General features: G+C 53.6%; 3 protein-coding genes across 11 annotated transcripts in view; all 3 read right to left on the bottom strand.

Moving 5' to 3' along the window:
- Window positions 1-3,287: 3,287 nt before the first annotated feature.
- Window positions 3,288-12,173, bottom strand: UQCRC1 (ubiquinol-cytochrome c reductase core protein 1). 2 transcript variants are annotated; one of them, XR_011728231.1, is made up of 13 exons: window positions 11,964-12,173; window positions 11,345-11,485; window positions 10,784-10,870; window positions 10,120-10,249; window positions 9,124-9,322; window positions 8,451-8,530; window positions 8,191-8,306; window positions 7,642-7,785; window positions 6,742-6,902; window positions 5,269-5,718; window positions 5,023-5,227; window positions 4,408-4,483; window positions 3,288-3,506 (listed from the first exon to the last, which is right to left on the bottom strand). XR_011728231.1 is itself a non-coding variant. In XM_071755945.1 (13 exons), the coding sequence occupies exons 1-13, from the start codon at window positions 12,156-12,158 to the stop codon at window positions 3,442-3,444; spliced, it is 1,569 nt and encodes a 522-aa protein (XP_071612046.1). In that variant the 5' UTR covers window positions 12,159-12,173; the 3' UTR covers window positions 3,288-3,441. The 2 variants fall into 2 exon arrangements, 1 of the variants encoding a protein (XP_071612046.1); XM_071755945.1 differs by having other exon boundaries at window positions 5,023-5,111; window positions 5,633-5,718.
- A 278-nt stretch (window positions 12,174-12,451) lies between these two features.
- SLC26A6 (solute carrier family 26 member 6) lies at window positions 12,452-19,349 on the bottom strand. Of its 3 annotated transcripts, none has more exons than XM_071755943.1 (20): window positions 19,273-19,349; window positions 17,827-17,984; window positions 17,387-17,517; window positions 17,178-17,288; window positions 16,743-16,918; window positions 16,485-16,649; window positions 16,200-16,352; window positions 15,967-16,049; window positions 15,726-15,873; window positions 15,506-15,619; window positions 15,320-15,397; window positions 15,085-15,180; window positions 14,877-14,983; window positions 14,718-14,787; window positions 14,474-14,566; window positions 14,243-14,347; window positions 13,499-13,684; window positions 13,318-13,372; window positions 12,938-13,059; window positions 12,452-12,858 (listed from the first exon to the last, which is right to left on the bottom strand). In XM_071755943.1, the coding sequence occupies exons 2-20, from the start codon at window positions 17,952-17,954 to the stop codon at window positions 12,835-12,837; spliced, it is 2,145 nt and encodes a 714-aa protein (XP_071612044.1). In that variant the 5' UTR covers window positions 17,955-17,984; window positions 19,273-19,349; the 3' UTR covers window positions 12,452-12,834. The 3 variants fall into 3 exon arrangements, with proteins under 3 accessions (XP_071612044.1, XP_071612043.1, XP_071612045.1); XM_071755942.1 differs by lacking the exon at window positions 19,273-19,349 and adding an exon at window positions 18,679-18,770; XM_071755944.1 differs by lacking the exon at window positions 19,273-19,349 and adding an exon at window positions 18,324-18,409.
- Window positions 19,350-20,136: 787 nt separating this feature from the next.
- CELSR3 (cadherin EGF LAG seven-pass G-type receptor 3) overlaps window positions 20,137-24,279 on the bottom strand; it is a 32,050-nt gene continuing 27,907 nt past the window's right edge. For 4 of the 6 annotated variants that reach the window (XR_011728230.1, XM_071755936.1, XM_071755940.1 and 1 more), the window contains 2 exons: window positions 23,154-24,237; window positions 20,137-22,472 (listed from right to left, as the gene is read on the bottom strand). Coding sequence is in view for 5 of the 6 variants with exons in the window: in XM_071755936.1 (XP_071612037.1) it covers window positions 22,442-22,472; window positions 23,154-24,237 (1,115 nt within the window). In the remaining variant the exon portion in view is untranslated. The remainder of the gene's footprint in view (window positions 22,473-23,153; window positions 24,238-24,279) is intronic. The other 2 variants (XM_071755937.1, XM_071755939.1) reach the window with 1 other exon arrangement.

Raw genomic sequence — 24,279 nt, 5'->3', positions numbered from 1 at the left:
TCATTTCTGTGAAAGCCTCTCTGCAGCTCCTCGCTTCCCTGAGGACAGGTTTGGCTCAGCACCTATGATTAGTATCAACTGTACTTTCCAGGGGGGGTAATTAGTTCAGGTGAGGCAACTACCAACAATTGGCTGCTGTGGGCCCTCTTTTGGCAAGCGCCTGGATCCCAAACAAGCAGCTCACATATCAAAGGGGCTGCCTGCTCCACAAGCAGATCCACCCTGTGCATCTGCCCCAGCCCTGCAGCCCCACACGGGGTTTACCAACAGCTTTTCCTGCTAGAGACCAGGGAAACCTGGAGCACTCTGCACAGGGCTCTAGGAACCACTCTCCCCCATTTTCACCGCTAGATTTTATGGTGGAAAACACCCACAAAGTACTGTGCAGGTGACATTGCAGAGCCTTGGATAGGCACACACAACAATCAACAGCACCTTCCTTTCAAAATCCTCCTCTCTTCCAGCCAAAAGACAAAGTGCCAAGATGTCAGGGAGGGAAAGCAATTGCTTAGAGGTAGGTGGAAGGCGTGAACTTCAAAGAGGGAATGGCAGCGAGAGAGGATAAGAAGGGGAAGGAGCAAAGGCCAATTCATACACCAGACTAAATTTATCAGCATGGTTTAATGGGATCCCAACCTTCCAAGTGAAGTAGCAAAATAAAACACTTAAGCCATTGAAAACTAGACTGGTCAAAGAGCCCCGCTAAACAATCCCACATTGTCCAGGGAGCCAGGAAACAGATTTATTAGGTCACCCAGGCCATCTCCAGTTTCAGTGAAATTGCCCTGTTCTAGGGATGGTTCCAACTCCCTCCTCTGGCACTGCCACTGTCCTTCAGTGGGCAGTGGAAACAGTAGGAAGGGGAGGGGAGAGGTCCAGCAAAAAGTCTCTTTATCAAGGTTTGGGAAAAGCACTGAGGCAGGACACTTCCATCATTCCAGACACTTCCTGTTTTGGTTTCCCTAGGACTGAGGTTGCTCCAGTGGAGGAACTGACACAGACCTCTACAGCTCAAAGAGACCCACCAAAGAGATTAGAGCTTCAGTTCTTTCAGCACCAAGGGATTCAGCTACCAAATGCTTGACAACTCCATACCAATTCCAGGAGATGCTTCCCAAACTGCTCACCAAGGCTCAAAGTGTGTCTTTGGCAAGCAACAATGCTCTTGACTCCTGAATGGATTTCCCTTTCTCATCTTTTAGATCCTCAGGCTGCCTGCTGAAAAAGGTTGTTTACAAAGGAAAAATGGTATCACAAACCTCTCAGTCCTCAGAGCTGGTGAGATGCCTGTGTTTCTGGAAGCACGGACTGCCACAGCACCCAAACATGACAGGCATTACAAGGCAGAGTGCCACTAGAAATGCAGCCAGAAAGCAGATGCCAGCATCTTAGGCACAGCTCAGCCTCAACTCCCAGCTGTTAGTGGGCACCCAACAGCACTCTGAACCCAGCACTACTCACCAGGGCACAAATCCTTGTCTAGATCAGCCCAGATACTCAGATTTCTACATAGATAAAAGCATCTACAAAGTAACTTCCAGCATAAGCCAGCCACCCCTGCAGAGCTGCAGCCTCTTGGGCAGGAGGAGGGAAGGAGTGGTAGTCCTCACTGAGAAGGGAGCACTGCCAGCCCCAGCCACTTCTGCCACAATGGCTGTCGGGTAAGCAACAATGGCAGAGGTGTTTGAATCTGCTCCTTGCACAAAGTAGCACAGGAATTACTCCAGGAAAACAACCATTCCCAAGCAGATACCTCCAGACAAGAAAACTTGTAGGAAATGCTAAAGCAAGGATGTACATTTCCCTTTCCCTGTACTTCTCACCAACTGCAAAGCACCCTGGAACCTCACCTGGAGGGGGGGAAATACATAGCAATGGAAGACAAAAGAGGATTATTGCCTGGTTGCAGTCACAAAACCAAGACAGAATCATTTACTGGTTCCACAAGGCTTGAGGCACAAGTGAGCTTCTTTAGTTTTTGAGTCCTCGGTGCACTTGCAACGAGCCAGAGCTTGTGATGATAGTTAAACCCCAGTTGCATCCAGAACATTTAACAGTTTCAAACTTGCCTAGGATACGCAATGAGTTCAGACACACTGACTCCCTCAGCAAGAATCCAAATTCAGCACAAATGATTTAGTACACTGGATTAGTCTCAAGTGTAATGACTAACTCCTAGAAATTTTTACACTATTTTTAAATTGCACTTGTCAGGGCAGCACCTGGAAATTAAATGAGAATCTCAGAGAGATTTATCCCAAAGACAGAAATGAAACAGGAGTACCTCGCAGCTTCCAAGGGTAGCTATGACAGGCTGGTGCCACCTGGTGGGAAGCCCTTCTCCATACCTCTGTTTCATCCTTCCTGTTCCATGTTCCAGCTTCCCAGAGGCAAGACAAGGGAGCAACAACGAGATTAACAGCAGTGAAGGCAGAAAGGGTTGGGTAGCTCTTTCAGCTGTTCAAACCTAGATTATCATCCAGGTACAGGCCAGGTTGCCCAGTACTTCAGTCAGCAGCTTCTCAGCTATTGCACAGGTGAAGCTGGGTAGATGGATGCTCAGAGGAACCTGCAGAGCAACACCAACATACTCAACCACAATCTCTGCTCATTAGTGAGCTTTCAGCTGAGAAGCTCAAGGAAAGAGGTACCATACTCCTGTAGTCTCTAGAAAGGTGTTTTATCTAGCAACAGCTCCAGCTCCTCACACTATCCCAGCTGTGCCAGAGCCAACAACCTCAGTGGTACTGAGGCAGCATCAGGCAAGTCAGGCTGATCCCCTTCACCACCTTAAACCAGTGGTGGGCATTCAGGCGAGGTTTTGTCTGTAACTGATTGGGGAGAGAGGAACTGGCACCAACTGCTCCTCCCACAAGGTGGTCACTGCAACAAGAGGGTGACCAACAGCCAGGCCAGAAATGCTATCATCACACCCTGGGGTCAGGGAGAGGACCACCTTCCCATAGATACATCTTGATCTCCCTGAGAAGCAGCAGAGCAAAGGTCCCCTCAAATGAGGGCTGCTCATTCTTAGGTCTACACAAAGAGCACTGCTACAGCCCAAATCTGACCAGCAGAGACAGCCAGAGCTACACTGGCAGCCTCGTACCAGCAGAAAGTCTTCCATTCACCAACCTAAAGGCAAGACCTCTGAACCAGGACACTATCAGCTCCATCTCAGCACAGAGAAGGCAGGGCTGCAGACAGACACATAGAGAAGTTTCTGGCATGAACAATGTCTACACACACAGCCCAGCAGAACAGAGTTGACTCCCAGCAGAACCAGCTCCATATAGGATATATTTATTTTTATACATTTAACACCGAGAGGACAGCCATTTTGATGGGACTCTTCTTGGCCCTGATGCACCAGACATTCAGAGCCAGAGGGAATCTGCCACAGTCCACAGCTTCACTGCTTCCATCCTGCAGGAACACGTCCTAGAGACGGATCCAGTACATGGCACTGCGCAGACGGTTGTAATCCAAGAGCTGTTCAATGGGACCTGAGTGAACAGAACAGGAGTCAGACACTGAAGATGCAGCTACAATTCCTGGACAGTTTTTCTGTTGGTCTTAAAGCAGATGGGGACAGTACAGAATGTGGTCACAATCGAGATCAGCTATGCATAAAACCAGGCAAGCACAGCTCAAACCTGCATCAGAAAAACCAGCAGAAACCATCCCTCCTGACAGATAAACTGTTACTCATTTACTCAAAGTAAGTTGTTTTCTCACGCTGCTCTACAATGCTCAGGACAGCTCCACATATAGATATGAAATACAAGGAGCCATCAAGTCATGGGAAATTTTGGCTGGTTCACTTCAACTTCCTCTTCAAAAACTCTCTGCCTTTTCCAAGCTGCTCTGCTTTGAAGGCCAGAGGAAACAGCTGCATGGAGGAGGGGAATCCACAACACACAGGAAGGAGGTAGCAGAGCAGAGCTGAGCTGCTCAGGCAGGTTTTCTGAGTGGAATTTATCCTTGTCCAGACAGACATGCCAGAGCAACACAGGAGGATCAGGTCCCTTCATTTCCCTTACATAAACCACCATGACCCCAGGGTAAGGACACCTGGCAGACGCTGCTGGGCCCGCACCCAGCAATGGGACTCCCAACCTTAGTTCCAGGCTCTGCAGCCAGCAGAGAGGTGGGAGGACAGCCAGCAGCCCACTGCCACCACGCCTCCATCACCTGCAGGTTTGATCTCCTGGCAAATGTGCCTTGGCACATCTCATGTGCAGAGGCATGAGGATGCCAGTAAAGACCCAGGAGGGTTGGAAGCCACATGAAAAGTGGCTGCAGCTCCCTTCCACTCTGTTCTTGACCCTTTCCTGCTTTTTGAGTCACTGTGTACTACTACTGTGTAGTAGTAGTAGTACACTGTGTAGTTGGCATGCTACTTACCAACTGCTGCAATTGCCGGGCATTTGTCATAAATGTATTTACTGCAGACCTCTCTCACCATCCTTGCATCAACAGCCTAGTAGATATCAAACAAGCAATTAACAACCCCTTTAGCAGACCTGCATTTCTCCAAGCTGAAAGCTACTGTTGCCATGACATATCAAGATAATTAAAAAGACATTGTCAGACCCTTGGGGGCCATCTGCACTAATTGTACCACTCTTGTCTGCGAGGATGGGTAATGTTCTTCTGAGGGTATGGAAGACATGGCTGTCCAAAACCTGAAACCTTGCAAGGGATACTGTGGCTGCAGAAGCATACAAACTAAATGTTGGCCACCTCTAGGAAACTCTTATTTCCAGCTGTTCTGCTTAACTTTCCTGGACGGACTGAATCCATCCACAGGGACACAGGATACACTGAGCCTATGCCAGGGATACATATATATATATAGAGAGAGACATATTTATATTGCAGCCAGTGAACTGACTGCCTGGACTCCAAGCAGCCTGACCAAAGTGTAAGTGAGCTTCATGTTACTGCAGCAAACTAACACCAGAAAATGCTGACACCAGCCACACTCAGGTACCCCAACCAAAACAAATGGATACCTACAGAAATCCTGGCATCCCATTCCTCCAGAGGGATACGGCGTCCATAGTTCAAGAGATGGCTTCCAATGTTCTCACACACTGGGGTAGTGCCTGGATGTTAAAGACATCACACAGTCAGCATAGCAGAAAGCCTTCCAGAGTTGCACAGCCTGATTTATCAGTCAAACCAGAGTGAAGCAACTCTTAAACAGCTTCTAACAAAGTACCTGAAGGGGGATGGTTAGAAGCCACCTCTCACATCAAGTACCTGCTGTAGTTACCATAATAATCAGCTTCAGTGGGAGTTAAGCAGTAAGAAAATTCCTTCAGTGCTCTCTGAAGTGCTCCCTCTAAGGCAGACCAGTTTGAGGGTCTCAATTCTAAGTGCAGCACATTATTCACCCTCAGCCACACAATGACCATATGACAGCCAGAGCCAGCCTGGAGCACAGTGGGCTGGGGTCAGCTGCTTCGACAGCAAGGCAAGAGGAATGAAGAGCAGGGAAAAGGAAGGTCTGCCCAGTGCCTTCCAGCAGTACTGAAATGTCCAGCAGAGCTCTGGCTCCCCAGGAGAGACATAAACAGCAACTCACTAAAAGCTGTGTGTGGTCAATCTATAAACCAGAACATACCATCCAGTTGAGCCACCATGGCATTTCGGACATAGTTCTTGGCTCTCTTCACCTCTGAATCTGTGGCACTAGTGCACAGACGCATCCTGGAGAGGAGATGGAAAGACTACTAAAGCTCTTAAAAAATGTTTGTCTGTTCAGAGAGAAAGTGAATGCCTCTCTTTCCCTAGCCCCTGGACAAGTTAGATATTATCAGCATCACTTGTCTTACAGGCTTATCAGCAAAAACCAGCCAAGAACTGGGGGGCACTGAACAGTAGAAGGTGAGAGAAAGAGCTCAAGCTTATAGGCAGGGGACATCACCCAGCAGGTTACACGCCCAGTTACACACACAAAGGCCTGAGCAGCCCTGGTGCTTGCCCACCAGGCACAGCAGCAAGCAGCCTGCAGTCGCTGTCACAAGGGAAGGAAGGCCTGTCAGCTATTCCCACGCATGGCAAGCTGCTATGGAAACTGATGCTGAAAGAACAAGACAGTTCTACAGAGTCTGTTTGGACTCCAGCTGCGAAATCCCTCCCTCCTCTGCCAACTGCAACGTCTCTGGGGCAAGGGCTAACTCCATCTGCTGCAAACACAGCGTGGCTGGGCTCTGCATCTCAGATGAAGCCCCAAACCATTAGTGGGACATACACATATACAATAAGGACAGACACAAGGCCCCCAAACACTGGCATGACTCCAGCATTGGTGTGTTTTTCAGCCACAGCACAACAGTCTGAAAGGCAGGAACTCTGCCTGCTTTGCTCAAGCTTAATGAGACAATGGAGATATGTCTCTTGGGCACCTGGGAAAGCCTTGTCACTAAGGGATGATTTAACTTGTAAAAAAAACACCAAAACAAACAAAACACAAACACAAAGCCTCAGTGCAAAAAATCGGAAACATAAACAAAAGACCTGAAGAGGCCTAAGGGATTAGAATAGCTCCTCAAAAGCCGTATCCCAAGATATTTACAGAAACCACTTTCAGATCACTTAACCAGAAAGCAAGTTACCAAGAAGTTCATAAAAAGACTGCTCTCTGAAGATCTAATAAGCTCCCCTCACCAGCTCAGAGTCCCAGTAGAGAGTCAGATTTTAAACAAGAACTTCTGCCAAAGTTTTACTTACCACTCCCCCTGAGCACAATACATCATATCATCTATGGACAGAGGATCGGAAACAAAATGGAAACCGAAGAGGCCAGTGTCAGAGTAAGAGGTGTTGAATGTCTGGAAGCTGTGGCAGAGATTATGCTCCACAGCAAGCGTAGCCAGCCTGCTGGATTGATTCTGTAAGTAAGGAGAAACCATCAGCCATTTCGCTCTTACAGCTCCCTCACAGCTCAAATTCTTTCCAACTGAGCTGTTTTCACAAAGACCACAGACAAGACAGCAGAGCACTTTGCTGAAACAGAGCTTAATTTAGACCTTTCATGTGGTCAGCAGATGAGATTCACTGGTGGAAAAGCCACAGACAATGGCCTGAGTCCATCCAGAAAAAACATTTCCTTTTCCAGCCTCAGATAATGTGCTGGTATGTGGATCACCACAGGAGGGGGAGAAACTGGGAAGTGCAAGGTCTCCCAGAAGCAGGGGTTAGCATAATTATGCAGGCCAGACAGATTTCAGCTGAGAATGGTTGCAAATTCCACTTGCTTTGCAGCTGTAAGGCAAGCTTGTGTTGTTAGACTACGAAGTACTCTGTCCTGCTTGCCATCACTGCCCCCACAGAGCAACTAGTTTGTAAGGGTAGAATAAGCTGCTGAGAATTCATCAGCTAAGCCTCTCCCAGACTTAGCAGAGAAGGCTCAGTTCATGTCTCAGCATCACCCCTCAAGGCTGTCCTGGATTAGCCTCGATCTATCTTCTTTTATCTATCTTCTTCTATCTTCTTTTCCAGACTCCTAACCCCTTCACAGTTGGAAGCTAATCACAACAGCCTCCCATAAAGCACACCCAGCCATGGCCTCCATAATATTTCTTACTAAAAGGCTCCAGGTTCTCCCTGTCACACACACAGACCTCTTACCTTGCCACCTCCAAAGGTGCGGTCGTAGCGTCCAATGATGGCGTTTGCCACGTTGAGGACAACGTTGTCTGGATGAGCCCATCCTGGCCCCTCCACAGCAAGAGCAATGTGGGCAAAGGGCAGAGCATCATCTCTGGCACGGATCTAGAAAACCATCAGAGTGGGGGAGAATTGCATGAACACTGTGCCTCTGTCTGCAGCCTGCTGCAATGCCAGGCTTAAAAATTAGGGGAACTGATTTTATCTCAGTGAAATGGTCTTGGGCTAAACCCAAGCTATTTGAGCTCAAACCCACTGCTCTGATATGAGCTCTCCAGCAGATGATTTGAGCAACAACCTCACATTCCTAAAGGATTTGGGTCCTATCTCAAACCCAACACACTGTGGCAATAAGCCCCAAGAATGGAACGTGTGGGCACTAGAAAGATGTTGCATCCTCAGCTTCTCTAAGATAGACAGATTTTCCCTTTCAGAAGCATCTATAACTGGTTTACATTCATTCAGCAGTTTGGCAACACCTGCTTTTTTTCTTTGGGACCAAAACTTTACCTCACTCCCTGTAAAGCGACAGCGCGGAATGGCAGGCACCGCGTCCTCTTTGTATGCAAAAGCCACTCCACTTAAGTGTTGCTTTGCTGCATCTACCAGCTCTTTGTGGGAAATACCTGGTAGTGGGAAAGAGAGAGATTTGTTGCCTTAAAGCAGCTTCATTTATCAAGATCATCTTTACCTTGAAGATGTGTAATAGGGTTTGATCACCAGCTTGAAAATAACCAGGCTTCCTGGAATTGTAAAGATCCAGAACTGACCTCCAGCAGCTGCCAGGACCATACGAGGTGCCTTGAAGTGAGTATCAACGTATGAAGCCAGATCTGCTCGAGTCAGTCTCCTAGAATAAAACACAGAGAGACCCAGTACTTCAGCATCTCTGTGCAGGAGGAACAAGAGGCTGAAGAGAAGCAAGTTCACACTGCAGAGACAGCAGTGATATTGTTGATTCTCTTACTTGTGGGGCACACCTTTTAGAAGCAACACTGCTTTGTCTGTGCTTTCCCTGTGCTTTAATTCAGGAGTGGAAACCAAGGACCAAGGCACAGAGTCAAGGACACACTCCAACACAGACTAGAGAGCACTGACCCAGGTCACTGAGCTACCAGTACCCTAAAGGGTGTGTATGCTCAAGGCCACTGCTTTTATGAGCAGTCCCAGCTCTTAATCCAACAGCATCAAACTGACAAGTGTGGGAGAAGGCTCAGCCTGGCTCTACCACCCTCACAGCTTGTGTGAGGGGCACTCCAGAGAAGAGCATGTGCAGCATTTCATCAGCACCAACAGGGAAAACACTCCAGGCACAACACAGGCACAAATCACCTCTGTGTACAGACTGGTTTTCTCGTGCAGTCACCACTACTAAGAAGCAGCAGGCACAGACCCCAAGGACCAAACCCACAGGCTGTGTACCACATCTAGCCTGTTGCTCACTTGATGTTCTCCGTGGTCCCCTCAACAGTGCGGGCCAGCGGGGTCCCTTGGAATGCAGTGGCATGGAGGTAATCAAAGGTCACATCCACCAAGTTGCTGTCAATTTCTTTCAACTCCTGAAGGATGACACCACGTTCCTTCTCGATCTGAGAGTCCTCCAGTGCACAGTTCTGCACAATGTCAGCCAGAAGCTCTACAGCTGCAACACATTTCCTGTGTTAGCAATCCCACTGCCCGACTGCCACCCAGTGCTGCTGAAAGGAGAAAAAACAAGGAGGGAGCAGGGGCACTGCCAAAGGAGCAAGTAACAAACCATGCTGGGAAGGGAATGCAACACGAGAGAGATAAGTACTACCCACTCCCACAGCACCAGAGAGGGACAAAAGCTGTTTTAGCATCAAATTTCCAAGTCAGCTTGCCAAGCACCACTGCCAGTGGGGAGCAGGAAACAACTGAAGATGAAGTATGTCAGAAGGCTGGGACCATTGCAGAAAGATACTGAATCCTTACAGACAGCTTGAGACAGCTACAGTGTAGCCCACATCTACAGTAGGGCCCAAAGCTCTGATTCAAATCATCACTTCTGGACAGAAATGACCCAAAGAGGAGCCTGCACATGGGAGTACAGAGCACAGGCAACACCTACAAGAGCTGCACTGAGCACTCCTGACACAGGAGCTGCCACTGACCTCAGTTTCTCATCTCCATAAAGCAACCACAGGCTACAGACCCCCTGCCTCCTGGCAATGTGGTGCAGCCTGACATAACCAGAGCTTTTTCTAAAACTGGTTTTAGAAACACACAAACTTGTAGCTTTGAAACACCATGTTATGGCAGTGCCCTCTTCAACCATCAACTAGAACCTCCATTCTACTGCTCAGCCACATCTTCCTTCCCTGGTCTGTTATTAGAAAGTATGCTGGTGGGGAAGACACAGGAAACACGTTTGCTCCTGCCTTAACCTCCAGATCAGACGTTGTCCACTGGCCATCCTACCTTTGGGCATGTCCTTGGACAAGGCTTTAATGTAATAGGCAGTCTGCTCACGTGAGGTGTACCCATTCAGGTGAGCACCCATGCTCTCCACCTCCTTCTCAAAGGCAGCCCCAGGACGATTCTTTGTGCCCTAAAAGAAAACAGATAAACACAACTATGAAATGAACAGATTTCCCTCTCAGGCAGAAATCAAGCAAGGAAAAGAACATTAAAGACCTAACCCAGGAAAAGCTGTCACATGATTCATACAAGCCAAGAGCAAGTGCAGAAAGTAAGAGATTTAAAACTTGACTTATTTACTGTAAAGGATGTCTGAAGTGTATTTTGAGTGTGTGATAAAAGCCCATGGGGGAGGAGAAGATCTATGTTAAGAGACAACAGTGGCTGAAATTCAAATCAGTGTTAGTGAACCAAGAACAAGTCTAAAAGAAAAATAAGTAGTTTTTTAGCTATTCAAACAGCAGTATTCAGAAGCCAGAATGGGAGAAAGAAACTACATCTAACACAGAACTGATCTCTTAAAAAGCAAGCCAGATGCTGAAGTTCCCTATGATGGCACAAACTGGACTCCAGTCAGGAAGTCCCAGGCCTAGATACCTTCTGCCCAGGGCTACTGAGAACGTTTCTCACACAATCCTGTGCCAGTCCTAGCATACTTCCTTACCTTAAAGGCCAGATGTTCCAGGAAGTAACCAGCCCCATTGTTCTTCTCATTTTCATGGCGGCTCCCTGCTGCAATCCACAGTCCCACCTAATGGAAAACACATCAGAAAACACACATCAGGAAAAAAACAGCACACCCAAGCCTCATGCCACAAATATAACACCAGGAGCAAGAAGTTTGCTCCCCAGACATTGCACCAGTAGCACCAAAATCAAAAGGACCAGCAACTGTTTCCTGTACATATTTTGGCTTTTCATCTACAAGCTCTGCAAAAGCCTCTGCTAGTTTTGACAAAGATACTACTACTATTGGTCACTGACTGCTTACACAAAAACTGTAAGGCTGAGAAAACTTCAAGAGCTTCAAAGCTTTACTACAGACCTACATAAACCAGACTCAGCCTTTTACTGCAACATTAATCCCACCAATTAACAAAGAGAAGTTGCAGGACCTCCACTGAAAGCTTTGGTTCAAGTCGGGGTTTGCTGCTTTTGCAAGCCCAGCTACAGACTAAGCAAGTCTGTCTGCTTCAAGAAAGCCCTTAACCTGTCTTAAGCTTACCGTACACGTTGGCTGATTGGACTCCTCTGAAGCTACACGGAGCCCGTTGTCCAGAGTGGTGACCTGGGTCTCAGGGATATTTTGGAGTGTCTGGGCATAAGTGGCAGCACCTCGGTTCCTTGTCAAAGTCAATAATGTTGCCTAAAAAACAGAAAACAAGGTAAATGCTACAATCACCCCTAACCAGCAATCCCCAGAACAAGGCTGCTGGGCACAAGACCGGCCACTGGCCGGGTGGACAACCTCTTCCAGGGCTATTACAGGGTGCTCCTGCTGCACACCCTCACCCACCCCCCCGATTTCACTGAAATATCGGTTCACCGCAGGGGTGGAAACCACTGGTTCAGCAAGGCGCTAACCCCAGGGAAGGGTTTCGCGAGCCGGTTAAAAAACCCAGTCCGGGAGTGAAGGAGGAGCGGACAGCAGGCCCCCGGTAAGCCCCCTCACCGGTAGTTTCCATGGCGACCGCAGCCCCCCCCGTACCGGCCGCCGCGTCCCCGTGACCTTCCTGTCGTGCAGGCTGGGCCCGGCAGCGCCACCGCACCGCAGGCGCTCCCCTCGCCGGCCTCCCCTGGGCCCACCTCGCCGCTCCCCCTCACCGCCGACCGCGGTAACTCACGGAAGGGCGAGGACCCCGCAGCAAGGCCCGCCCGGCCGCACAGCCCGCCCGGCACACCGAGGACGCCGCCATCTTGTCCCCGCCGCTGACCCAGAGAGCGGCCGCACCGCGCATGCGCAGCCGGGGAGGCGGGGGAGAGGGGAGAGGCTGCGCGTGCGCACCGGCAGGGGAGGGGCCCGCGGTGGGGCGGCGCATGCGCAAAGTGATGCGGGGCGTGTGGCAGCGCCCCCTGGCGGCGGGGGCTGAGAGAGGGGAGGGAGGGGGGGGGAGGTCCCGGGGAGCGGTCCCGGGGCGGGGATTCCGGAGGGGGATCCCGGGGGTGGGGATCCCGGGGGTGGGGAAGCAGCCTTGCTGCTCCTTTGGCCCGATTCGACGAGCCCGGAACGGTTCGCTGGGGGAAAATGTCAAAAAGGCCAAAGGAAGGAGGGTGGTGGGCCCACATGGAGAGCCAGACGTGGTCTTCATCCCAGTCTGGCAGTGCCCGGCAGTGGGGGGGTGCAGGCGGGTGTCCCAGCCTCAGGTCAGCTTTATTGAGGAGAACGCATTCACACGAAGGCTGAGAAACGCGACTTGGGTTTATCTGCAGTACAACCCTGCTGCTGGGCCCAGGGGCACCTCCGCTGCCCCCTAAACAAGGGCCTGGCCCAGCAGGACAGGCCTGTTCCAGGCTGAGCCGGCACCTTGTGTGCCCGCAGCAGCTCCGTCCTGGGGGGGCTCATGGCCAGAGCAGGACCCCAGCTATCAGAGTCCAGAGGGGCTGCTGGGGCTATGAGGCTTCTGGTCCTCAGGGTGAGTGAGTTGGTGCTACCGGGAGCAGCGAAACCCTCCTCATCCATCTGGCTCCTTGGGGAGACATTTTCCTCTCTCGGGGTTACATTCTGGTGCCGCTGTCCACCTAAGGGGGACAGGCAGGGAGGGGTCAGCTTGGCTGCCCCCCGTCACCCCTCAGTGCAGCCATGAGGCTGGGTACTTACTGAGGCCTGGCACCTCTCCCTGCTGATGTGGACCACGGCGTCGTGCACTGAGGGGAAGAAGCAGTGCTTGGTGATGGCTGAGCTGAAGAAGTTGCCCCGCTCCAGCTGGATGAGGACGGGCACTGTGTGGAGGGAGAAACATCAAAACTTATGGCACCTGGCTGAGCCCATCCCTTCCCCCAAAGCAACCTCTCTTCCCCATGTACTGCGGGGCACTGGGGTTGTCACCAGGGATCCAGCTGCCTTGCCACGGGCTGTGGCGCTCAGACTGGATCCCTGGGATAATCTACAGCACCTGTCCCCTGGGAAACCCTGGGAGTGGGGACACCATGGAGGTCTGAGTCCCAAAGGGGTGGGCATGCCCTGCACAGCCTCCTCACCTGAGCAGCAGGCAATGAAGACGTCCACTTCTATCTCACGGAAATCCCTGAAGATCTGTAATGATAGAAAACTCATTTGGTCAGGGAAGAGGCACAGGCAGCAGCCATTGGGCCACCCCGCATGGCCCTAGGGATGCCCCCAGTGATGCTGCTGCCTCACCTGCTCCCTCAAGTCACTTACGTTCTTCAGGATCTTGATAGAGACAGTGTCAACAAAGCTGACAGGGCTGAAGTCCAAGATGACAGCGTAGAAGTCAGGCTGGGGCAGCCCCAGAGCACGCAGGGTGTGCGCAGGGGGTTTGCCACCTTCCGCCCCACTCAGCTCGATCACCGCCACACCTGGACCATTCTTCCCATCCCCCACATCCTGGGGGAAGGCAGGAGACCCATCCTCATTGCATGGGGTCTGGCAGAGGCCAGGCAGTGTGCCACACACCCCCCAGCTTGCCCTGCCCCATAGCACAGTAGGGCTTGGCAAAGCTTTTGGGTGTCATTAGAGCACAGGCAGTGGGTGACCCCAGGAGTAGGTGCCTCGCTCAGACCTTCACCCATTTTTGGGCTCTTTCTGGATCCTGAAGATCCACACCTCTCCCCAGTGACCCTCTTTCAGAGCTGGTGCTTATTAGCTGGCGCCAGATCAGCCTTTGCTCTTGCTCTTAATTCTGATTAACTCACCAAATGGCTAATGACTCACTAGTTCTGCCATCTAATCATTAATGGCCCAGCTCTTCCCAGGAATGGACTTTGTCCCCACCAACCCTGAGTGTGAATCCATGGCCCAGATCTGTCCTGGTGCCTCTTTCTCACCCGGTGTCCCCAGACAGAACCAGGAACCCCACAGGCCACCAAGCCCAGCAAATGCCAGGGCCAGAAAAGGACATGGTACAAGGTGGCACCAGGGGGTTCCCCCACAGCAGGGAAGCACCTTTTTCCTCTTTGCCTTCTCTTTCTCTGCTTTCTTCTGCTGCTTCTTCAGCTTCTTTAGAGCCTTCTTCTTCTTCTCGATCAGGCGGTCCACGTTGATGCCACTCTGCAAAACAATGCAGCAAAAAAGCACTCTGCAAACAAAGCCCTGTGTCCCCAGGGGCCCCACCACCAGATGGGTGCTGGCAGGTGGGGGACATGGGGAGCACGGGGGGGCTGCTGGCTCTCCTACCTTCTTCTTCAGGGCATCAGCATACAGCTCCACGTTGGCAAAATAGAGGGTGGAGGAGGAGCGGAAGATCTTCACACCGGGGACCTCTTGTGCCTGGAGGCAGACAGAAAGGGTACTACCCCAGGGATGGAGTTCCCTGCTCCCCTTCTCTCCTTCCCCCAAAAGCCCCCTGCTCCTTTGCCCAGTGAACAGCCCCTGCCCCACCATTGCAGGCAGCTCTTCTCCCTCTCCCTGCTGCGGTTACCATCTCATATTCAGCCACGTCCCTGTAGACTTCAGTGTCAGAGATGCGTCCCAGGACAGAGTAGTGAGGGCTGCAGGGAGCAGATCAAGGGGCTGAGGTCACCATGGGCTTCCCCTGGCCTCAGGACATGGCACCAGCCCCCCATGTGGCAGTACTCACAGCTGGGTGCGGAAGATGACGGTGAGTAGTCCAAAGGCCACCGAGGCCCCCAGGCCAATGTCCAAGTTCAGTGTGAGGGTGGCCACAAATGTCACAACCCAGACCATCTGGAGGAAGGGCACAGTCAGTGTCACCATGAGCTACAGGGAGGATGGAGAAACCCTCCCCAGGGACAAGAGCAGAGACCAGGCACCAGTGTGTGCCTTACCAGGTCCACCCGGTTGGACTTCCAGAGCATGCAGAGGTCTTGGAACTGCTTGAACATGCCCTTGAGGTTGACAATGATGATGGCAGATAAGATGGCCTAGGAGAGAAGTCTCTGCAGTCAAGAGGATGCTGAAGATACGTCTGGGGGGGGGGGGGCCTGCCTGTTTCCACACCACCTCACCATGGGGCAGGCACAGGGGTGGGACATGGCTCTAATGCCATGGGCCCAGATGTACCTTGGGCAGGTCCCGGAAGAGCTCTCCAATTTTCAGGATGGTCACCAGGATGACCAGGGAAGCAATGACACCAGCTACCTGAGGGATGAAAGTGAGAGGACAGAGGTGAGCTCCCACCACCACTCTCTGTGCTCCTTGTGCCCTGGTCCAGCACTGCAGAGGGAGGCAGCACCTCCCAAGACCCACCTGGCTGTTGCCCCCTGTGCTCTCCTGCACCAGGCTCCGTGACATAGAGCAACTGATGGCAAAACACTGGAAGAAGCCCCCCAGGAAGTTGCAGAAGCCCAGTGCAATCAGCTCCTGCAGGGACAGAGCAGTGGTGAGGGAGCACCGAGCCTTCCCCAGCTGCAGGCACTACAAGATTTGTTTTCACTCAGGGAAGGGCCCCTGCACCTCAGAGCATCACCTGGTTGCTGTCCACTTTGTAGCCATGCTTCAGGGCAAAGATCTTGCCCAGGGAGATGCAGATGGCATAGCCCACCACAGCAATGGCAAAGGCATTGCCTACCACCTGCCCAAAGTAGCTGAAGTTAGGGACCACGGGCGGCTTCAACCTATGGTCAAGACAGGGAGACAGGACTCAAAAGCAGGGTTCCATGGGTGGTGCAGTGCCCCAGCACAACAACCCTCCCCCTGGCCCTGCTCACCCACTGGGGATGTTGCCCACCACAGAGATATCAAACTTAGCATGCAGGTTGACACCGTAGGAGATGCCAGTGGAGACGATGATCTGTGGAAGAATGGTGGAGTGAAGCAAGGCCTTAATGAGCAGGGACCACAGTGAAAGAGGAGGATGAGGGGATGCATGCCAAGGCAACACATCCCACCCCTCAACACCTATGGCTGCATCCCCACAGGGAGCTGGGGCAGCTCTAGGTACCGTAATCAGCTCGATGGGTATGGGCATGGGCAGCTTGGCAGCAAACTTGTGGTTGAGCTCTTTCACAATTAAGATGGCCACCATGGCAATGATGGCTGTCACCAGGGTGCCAATGTTGGTCTCTGGCAGCTTCTTGCAGATCTCGATGATGGTCTAGAGGACATTGGAGGAGTAAACAGGCTTAGGAAAACAGATGCCTCCCTGGCAGGTTTCTGGGGACCTGTGTGACCACTCACACAGGTGAGTGCCCAGGGGGTCTTGGGGCAGCAGCAAACCACCACTCACCACAAATAGTGACAGTGGCCCCGAATGCTCAGACAAGGAGACACCAAAGACATTCTTGAGCTGGGAGACAAGAACATGCACGGAGGCAGCAGTGGTGTAGCCACGCACCAGGGGATCTGAGAGGTATGTCACCACGAAGCCAAACTGCAGGAGGCCCAGGGCCACCTGGAAGAATAGGTAACTGGAGGATTGCCCTGCAGCTACGGGGCAACACCACAGCTGCCTGTTCCCTGCCAGGCTGGGCTGGAACCCCCTTACCTGGAAGATGCCTGTTAGAACAGTGATGGTAGCCACCAGCTCCACCCTGGCAGCATCACGACGTTCCTCATTGACTATCGTGGTGTTGGTGATACTGTCATATTCCAGGAAGTTCTCACTGGGTAGCAGGGATTCAGTCAAACTCCCAATCATGACAGAGATGACGGCAAAGGGGCCTGGGGACAGGCAGGGTGCAGGCAGAAAGCCTAAGCTCAGCACCAGGATCTCACAGGCACCTGTCCCCTTTGGTCCCCCAGAGCACAACCACTGTGCTTTGGCTGTAGTTTGGCCAATTGTCTTCTTGGTGTGGCAAAGTAAAAGCAAGAAATCCCCAACCACTGATGTGGTAATGCTGTGCCATGGATGAAGTCTCACGCCTCTCATCCTTGCTCCCTCCCTACCATCCCTATGGAAACAAGTGGCCCCTCAGCTCACCCACAGAGTTGTGCCTGGACGTCCCGAAGAAGAAGTAGAGGAAGACAGGGTAAAAGGAAGAGTAGAGACCTGTGACTGGTGGCAGCCCTGCCAGCAGTGCGTAGGCAAGACCTGGATGTAGGGGAGAAGGGAAACGCATCACAGATGGCCAAGCCCTGGACTGCCCACCTGCAGGAAGGCCCCATCAGCCTGGACATGGCATCGCTCACCCTGGGGTAGGTGCATGATGCCCACGCTGAAGCCTGAGGCAATGTCCCCTGGGAGCCAGTCCTTGATCGGGTAGCGGGGCAGCCAGCGCAGGAAGGGCAGGAAGCGGAAGGTCAGGGACTTGGCTGAGCATCTGGTGGAGAAGGAGCAGGAGCCAGGGCTGAGCACAAGCACAGGGGCTTGGAGACATCAGTGGGGGGCCTCATGGGAAAGAGTGGGTCCTATGGGCCCCCCAGCTCCTTCCAGTGTAGCCAGATGTTCCTCCAGGCAGGAGGACAGGGTGGGGACATGGCTGTCTAGGCTTGGGAGTAAATCCCTAGATTTGCACCTTTTCTGCTGGAGAGACTGGGACAGCCTGAGCCAGGCTCCCGGTGGCGGTGGGGCTGGGGCGGACGGTGCCTGGTGGGCTCCAGACACATCCCCCCAGCTGGTGCAGTCCTACCTGGCCTCACGGAGACAGCCTCGCAGAGAGGGTCCGGCGGGAGGTTTCCTCTGTGCCACCTCCTCCAGATCAGCCTCGCTCAGCACCTCGCGGGGCACCCGGTGGCTCAGTGCCATCTCCGCCGCCATGGTCACCCAGTTCTCCCGCGTGCCAGTTCACTGTGGAGAGACATGGGACAGCTCAGTCACACAACCACAGCTGGGCCCCCCCACAGCCCCTCCTGCAGCCCCATGGAGCCCGGTCAGGCCTGCAGAATCAGCCCAAGAGCAGGCAGGGATGAGCAGAGTTTTGGGGGTCCTGAAGAAGCAGAACAGCTCGGGACAGAGAGCAGCAGGCAAGGAGGAAGGTGAGGCCGTGGTGGTCAGCGCTGCCTGCTCCTGCCCTGCACCAGCCCCCTCTGCCCCGATGGGGTGCACGGGCAGGGGCTGCCCCAGAGGCTTCCCCTCCACCTGCTCACTGAGGACCCCTCGGTGCAGCCACCCCTCTCCTCCACGTACCGCAGCGTAGCCGGGGCAGTGGGCCAGCACAGCTGCCGAGCAGAGCCCCGGCCACCCCACAACCCTGTCCGCAGACTTTGTCCCTTTACACATGAGGGGAGCAGGAATGTCAGCCCCCGGTGAGCACGGCTGGGTCGCCACCTCTCTGCCGGCGCCCTCCCCAGCCCTCGGCACCGCAGAGCAGGGCAGAGCCGGAGGAGCTGGGGCGGTGGGGCCGGGGCGTCTCTGTATTGAGACAGAGCCTGGACTTGCTCGGGGATGGAGCCGAGAGCTGCCATCATCCCGCCGGGCTCACAAAGCTGGTGGCCCAGGCCAGTCCCCAGATGTTGACCCACTTTGCCCCCAGCCCTCCTACCTGCTGTGCACGAGTTGGTCTGGTGTTACCAGCCAGGTGCACGCTCTGCTCCTCCTATTTATTAATACCTGCCCGTGATCTTTGAGACACCGCTCCCTGCCTCCTGCCCTCCCACCTGCCCTGCCAAGAGCTGCTCACTTCCCAGCTCCACTGCTGCACAGCACCTGCCATGCTCCCCCCTTGCCCAGTTGTGCTGGATGCCATGGCTGTGGCAGGCCCAGGGCTACCACCACTGTCCCCAGGGCCACCCCATCATAGGGACTGTCTTGGCCAGTCTCATCTCCTGGTCCACAGCCATGCCCAACATGCTGCTGTGCCCCAACACTGTGATGGGGACAGGGCAGGGGTGGTCGACGCTGGGCATATCCTGGTGCCAATCCTCTGCCAAAAGCTGCTGGGTGCTCATCTCTCCAGGGCACTGCTCAGGGTCTATCATCCCGTTCCCCCTAGGGCTCCCACACAGACCCATCCCCACCACCATCACCATCATCACATCCCCGAGCAGGAGCTGTGTGGGGGGCAAGGAAGGTTACCTGCAGCCTCCAACCTGGTATATGGGGTATTTTCCATAGGTCTCCACTTACTCCCACTTACCTGCTGGAAGCTGGTGTGCTGTGCCCTGTGGACTACACTGCTTTCCCACAGCATGTGCAGACCCAGCCTTTATCTTGTTCCAAAGGTCCCCAGCAGGCACCGGGGCCCCACTGAACCCATCACACCTTCCTGGACTTCACCATGACCTGGTACCACCATTGGTTTCTGAGCACTTCTGAGTCACATATGGCTCCAGGCATATGAGGACACAGGAGTGGAAATCCAGGAACCCCGTGTGCTGGCCTGACTGGTGTGAGGGTGTGGGATGGTGCTGGTGAGCAGGGCAGGATGGGCAGAGCAGGGCACTGCAGGACTCCTGAGGGGCTGCCATGATCCCCCATGGCTCAGGGAGGTCAAGAGTTGATGGTCACCCTCACTGAGGGTGCTGTGGATCAATACTGCCCTTTGCTCACCTGCTCTTTTCTTCTCCAACAGCAAGGAAGGAAGCGATGGAGGGCACCTGGATCATGCTTGGCTTCTCTTCTTCTCTCCTTTACCACAGCCCAGATAAGTCATGCTGCCTTCAGAAAGGGGTTTTTCTCCCCTTGGCTTCACCCAGGCTTCTGGCCATCAGTGCCAGCTCCTGCCACTGCAGACCTGCCAGCCAGGACTGGGGACATGGTGCACCACCACAGCTCTGGGTGAACTGGCCTGGACTCATCCAAACTCAAGTAACTGGCAGCACCTGAAATCCCTGTCACTCAAAGTCACCTCTCCCTGGGCCACAGTGTTTACCCTTCAGGCCAGCAGCTGCCTGCAAGCTCCTGCCCTAGCCCTCTCCCAGCACAGCCCCAAGCCCAGTAATGCACCCCCAGCCACAGACCTCGAACCCTGGGCAGAGGGACACAGGAGTAGAGAGGCCAGTACCATTTTATAGACTTTTATTTCCAAATCTGGCGCTTCCATGATACACTTTTACACAGCCAGGGGGGAAGCGTGGGCATCTCCCTACTCCCTGCCCACAGAATCGGGAGATGGAAAGAGGAAAAAAAATACAACCAACCAAATCCCCCCAAGAAACAAACCCAACCCAAAGAGGATGCTCCCCAGAGCCCAGGCCACAGCACTACAATCAGGGACCAAGCTACAGACCAACTCCTGCTTCTTGACCAGCCCAGCTCTTTGGGGGCCACCAGCCCTGCTGCTCTCTTCTTTTTTGGCACTTGTCACTTGCTCTCCATTTGGCACCAGCAAAAAGAACCCCCATGTCCAACTTGACAGAAACATGGGCACTACAGCATGGCAGGGACAGGACCCCAAGATTCTGGTGCTGCACAGCTGGAGAGAAACATGTAAACAAGCTTGTTCCTGAAGGCAAAGATGGGCAGCATGGAGAGGGATGGCTGTTCCCAGCATATGGGGCAGGCAGGCTTTCCCTCTATGCACCAGTCCCTAATGGCATGTAAACACATCAGCAGACTCTTCCCTCCCCCTTTCTGAGAGAAGGACAGCAATGAGCCTGCCTTGTCGGGGCAGTGCCAGGGGCAGAGAGTCCCCCACCAGGCCCATGGCGTCCCCATCTCTCAGCCCTTCTGCTCCCTCCACGCTCCCCCTGCTGACTTGGGGATACAGCCAAGAAGCCTTGGCCACCCTAGGGGCCTGGAGGACAGCAGAGTCCTCTCCTGTAAACATGTCAGGCTGGGCTGCAGCAAGAAGCTACAGCAGTGTGGTTGTAAGGCAGTAAGGAGCGCGCTGTCACGCAGCCCCAAAAGCACCACGGGGGCAGCCGAGCAGCGGCATTGTGTTGGGCAGGTGAAAGGGAGCGTGTGGGCCCCCAAGCTGTCTGCCCCTGGCCCAAGGCTGGAGTAGGCACAGAGGAATGTCACCTCACTGCAGGGACAGTGGGAGCCCAGGGTCAGGCCCCTGGGTGAGCATAGAAACCAACAATGTGGTCTGAATTTCCACATAGGGCTAAGTGCGGTTTATCTTGATGTCCCAAAAATCAAGGCCCCTCTGAGCTGGGGTCCTCTGCCATACAGAGAGCACAGGGATATGTGCGTATGTATGCAACACCTGCTGGGAACCAGCTAGACAAAACAGCTGTGGGGAATGGTGGACCTGAAGAGCAGAGCCACATCATGTTCCTGCAGACACTAAACCACTGCAGGGTGATCACTGTCTCTGGAACAGCCCAGCCTGCTGTTGAGCAGGGCTAGGGGTCATCCAGCACCTTGCCTGGACCCACAGACAACAGAGGTTTGCTCTACAACAGACAGGTTAAAGAGCACAACATACAGTGGGTAACAACATAGTGCTCATTTGCTGAGCAGAGGAAACCAGGACCATTCTGGTACAGGTTGGGACTGAACAGCAAAGCTTGTTTCCTCCCCCAGCAGGTCCCTAGTGCCAAATTTGCTGCCCTATTCACTTGTGCTCTGGCTGACACACAGCCCTGGCTCCCAGACAGAGCCAGCCCCAAAGGGGTCCCAGCGGAGGGCAGGGAGAGGCCTGGCTGCAGGGGGCTGAGGATAGCAGGATCCAGGCAGGAGGATAGCACCGAGATACATGTGGAGCTGCACAGTGGGACAGCCAGAGGGGCAGTGGGCCAACTGCCCCACAGTGGGGACAGGACAAAGTGAGATGCTGGCAAAGCCATAAGGGCTGCCTGGCTCTCCAGTACCCTGGGATCATGGTCCCTGGTATCCCCCAGGGAAGCTGGCAAAGGGCTGTTGGTGAAACAAAACCTCCAGGTCCTGGGAACAGACCATCCGTAAAAATAACCATAGAAATTTCTCTTCTCTCTGATTACAAAGATACAAAAAGGTAGAAAACCCTCCCCTGCCCCTACGTCCTGGGCTCCATTTCCACCCCCCTGCTAATGCACACAGGTGTACCAATGGGTCGCAGAGGAAGAGCTCAGCCCCAGGGGGTCAGAGACATCACCCTCACCCAAGCAGCCTCCTGCTGTACCTGTCACACCAGGCAGGCAACAGGGAATATGGTGGCAGCTGAGAGCCCAGAGGCTCCTGGCAGTGGCTGGTGCAGGCTGACAGCCTCTCAGCCCGGAGGGCAGGGGAAGGCAGGGTCTCTTCTCTCAGGGGAAGTTTTGGGCCTCTGACCACCATCAGTTCTGGCCCCTGCCCCCTGGGGACACCAAACCTCAGCTGGCAGAGCCTGGCTAGGTGAAAGGCCCTGCTTCTTCAGTCGCTCTTGTGACAGCTTCAGCCCCTCAGGAATGGCCCTCGTTTCTTGTTATTCTTCTCGGAAGAAAGAAAAACAGTGTTAAGCTGTGGCATCTTCCCTGGGCTCCCGCTGCCTTCCCCAGCTATGACAGATGGGGACAGGGCAGAAACCCAGTGTATCAGGGCAGTAACAACTGTCTTCAAGTCCCCGAGTTCAGGGAATAGGAAAGATCTGATGGGATGGCAGGAGTACCACCAGGGAGCAGAGCTGGAGGGGTAGAAGTGACAGACTGGGACAGGGTCCCTGGAGAGAAACATGACTGGGACAAGTGGGGCTACTGTAGGAGTTGGGCTCCCTCCTTCTCTCCAGCCTGGCCCTTGCACACAGCCACTCATTGGGACCTACAACCAGCACCAAGCAAGGGGGTCAGTCGTAAGGTCAGCCTGGCTGCACAAAGCATCTTCCTTGAGCCCTGACAGGCCACGAGCAAAGGCTATTGCTTCTGACAGAGCAGGCAGACTCAGATACACTGATGTTTCTGCTCATGTGGCACTGCAAGTGCCTGGAGCTGTCACACAAAAGGGTTCTCCCCCACTGGTCGCTATTTGGGACCAGGAGACACCTGCCACTCACCCCAGGGGCTCACCCTTGCACAGCCCTCTCCCCACAAAACAAACCCCCTTGAGGAAGAAGCCAAGTAGCTGAATGATGCACAAGACCAGCTGAACAAGGCCTGGCCAAGGAAGGGGCACACTTACTCTGAGTCTGGTGACAGCTCCGAAATGCTGTGGGAGGTGGTGGAGCGAGGTGTTGAGGGGCACATTGCAGAGGGTGTTGAGGTCTGCACAGCAGAAGGGGTGGCGGTGGTCTGGGGGCCTGAAGGTGTGCTGGAAGATTGCACTGAGGACAGGACAGAGGAGTTAAAAGAAGCAAGGATGGAAGAAAGGATATCTAACTGTTCAGTGGAAGGATGTCGGCTAGGAACAGCCTCCAGGTTCTCTCTAGAAGGCTGTCTCCTTGATAGTGGCTCTAGGCTTTCCCTAGACAGCTGCCTCCTAGAGAGACTCCCCAAGTTGTCCTGTGAGGGATGCCTGCTCCTGCTAGGCACTGTGTCCAGAGGTTCTCTGGAATTAGATCTTCTGGAGAGAAAGTCCAGCTGCTCCCTTGAAGTTTGTCTAGCTGATGCTAGTTGGTCCCTTGAAGGCTGTCTTCTAGAAAGCAAATCCAACTGTTCTCGAGAAGTATCTCGACTTGGCAACATGTCTATTCGGTCTCTGGACACCTGCCTACTTGGCAATGTGTTCAGCCACTCCCTAGAGACCTCTCTTACTGGCCCACAGTCTAGCTGCTCTCTTGACCCAAATCTGCAGGGTAAAGTATCAAGGTGATCTCTGGAGCCCTGCCTCCGTGGCAGCGTATTCCCATGATCTCTCTGACTGAGTCTAGCAGCGAGAAGATCCAAGTTTTCCCTAGACCCATGTCTGCTTGGGATACTTTCCAGGTGTTCAGAAGACCCATGCCTGCTGGGGATAGTGTCCAGCTCCTCCCTGGACCCATGCCGGCTGGGCACGGTTTCCAAGCACTCTCCTGAGTTGTGTCTGCTCAGCTGCTCCCGGGACATCTGTCTCCTCATCAGCATGTCAAGCTGCTCCCGTGATGAGTACCGGCTGGCTGGCTGGGACAGACTGCCTGCCCCAGAGTAGATCCTGCCATAGGAGGCAGCGGGGACAGCTCTGTGACCCAGTGTGGAGGTCTTGTACCACGTCAGCTCATTGGTCATCCTGCCAACGGATGGCAGGCCTTGAAGAGTCGGAGGATACTGGAGGCGGTTCTTCAAAATTCCTGCACCAGGCAGAAAGATAAGTCAAATCTTTGTAAAACAAT

This window comes from Heliangelus exortis, chromosome 12 (genome assembly GCF_036169615.1).
Source record: "Heliangelus exortis chromosome 12, bHelExo1.hap1, whole genome shotgun sequence".
NCBI classification, from domain to species: domain Eukaryota; kingdom Metazoa; phylum Chordata; class Aves; order Apodiformes; family Trochilidae; genus Heliangelus; species Heliangelus exortis.
Note: the sequence above shows the minus strand (reverse complement) of the source record. Positions and strands in the feature narration are given on the sequence as shown.

Excerpts from the sequence above, each read along its gene's own strand:
- SLC26A6 (XM_071755943.1), bottom strand. The coding sequence starts at position 17,954 with ATGGCGGCGGAGATGGCACTGAGCCACCGGGTGCCCCGCGAGGTGCTG. Across the intron at positions 16,919-17,177 it reads GTCCAGGCACAACTCTGTGG|GCCCCTTTGCCGTCATCTCT; the intron begins GTGAGCTGAGGG and ends GCCTGTCCCCAG. Across the intron at positions 16,050-16,199 it reads TACCCATCGAGCTGATTACG|ATCATCGTCTCCACTGGCAT; the intron begins GTACCTAGAGCT and ends ATTCTTCCACAG.
- UQCRC1 (XM_071755945.1), bottom strand. The coding sequence starts at position 12,158 with ATGCGCCGCCCCACCGCGGGCCCCTCCCCTGCCGGTGCGCACGCGCAG. Across the intron at positions 6,903-7,641 it reads GCACCTTTGGAGGTGGCAAG|AATCAATCCAGCAGGCTGGC; the intron begins GTAAGAGGTCTG and ends CCTTACTTACAG. Across the intron at positions 4,484-5,022 it reads AATGGGATGCCAGGATTTCT|GCTGTTGATGCAAGGATGGT; the intron begins GTAGGTATCCAT and ends GATATCTACTAG.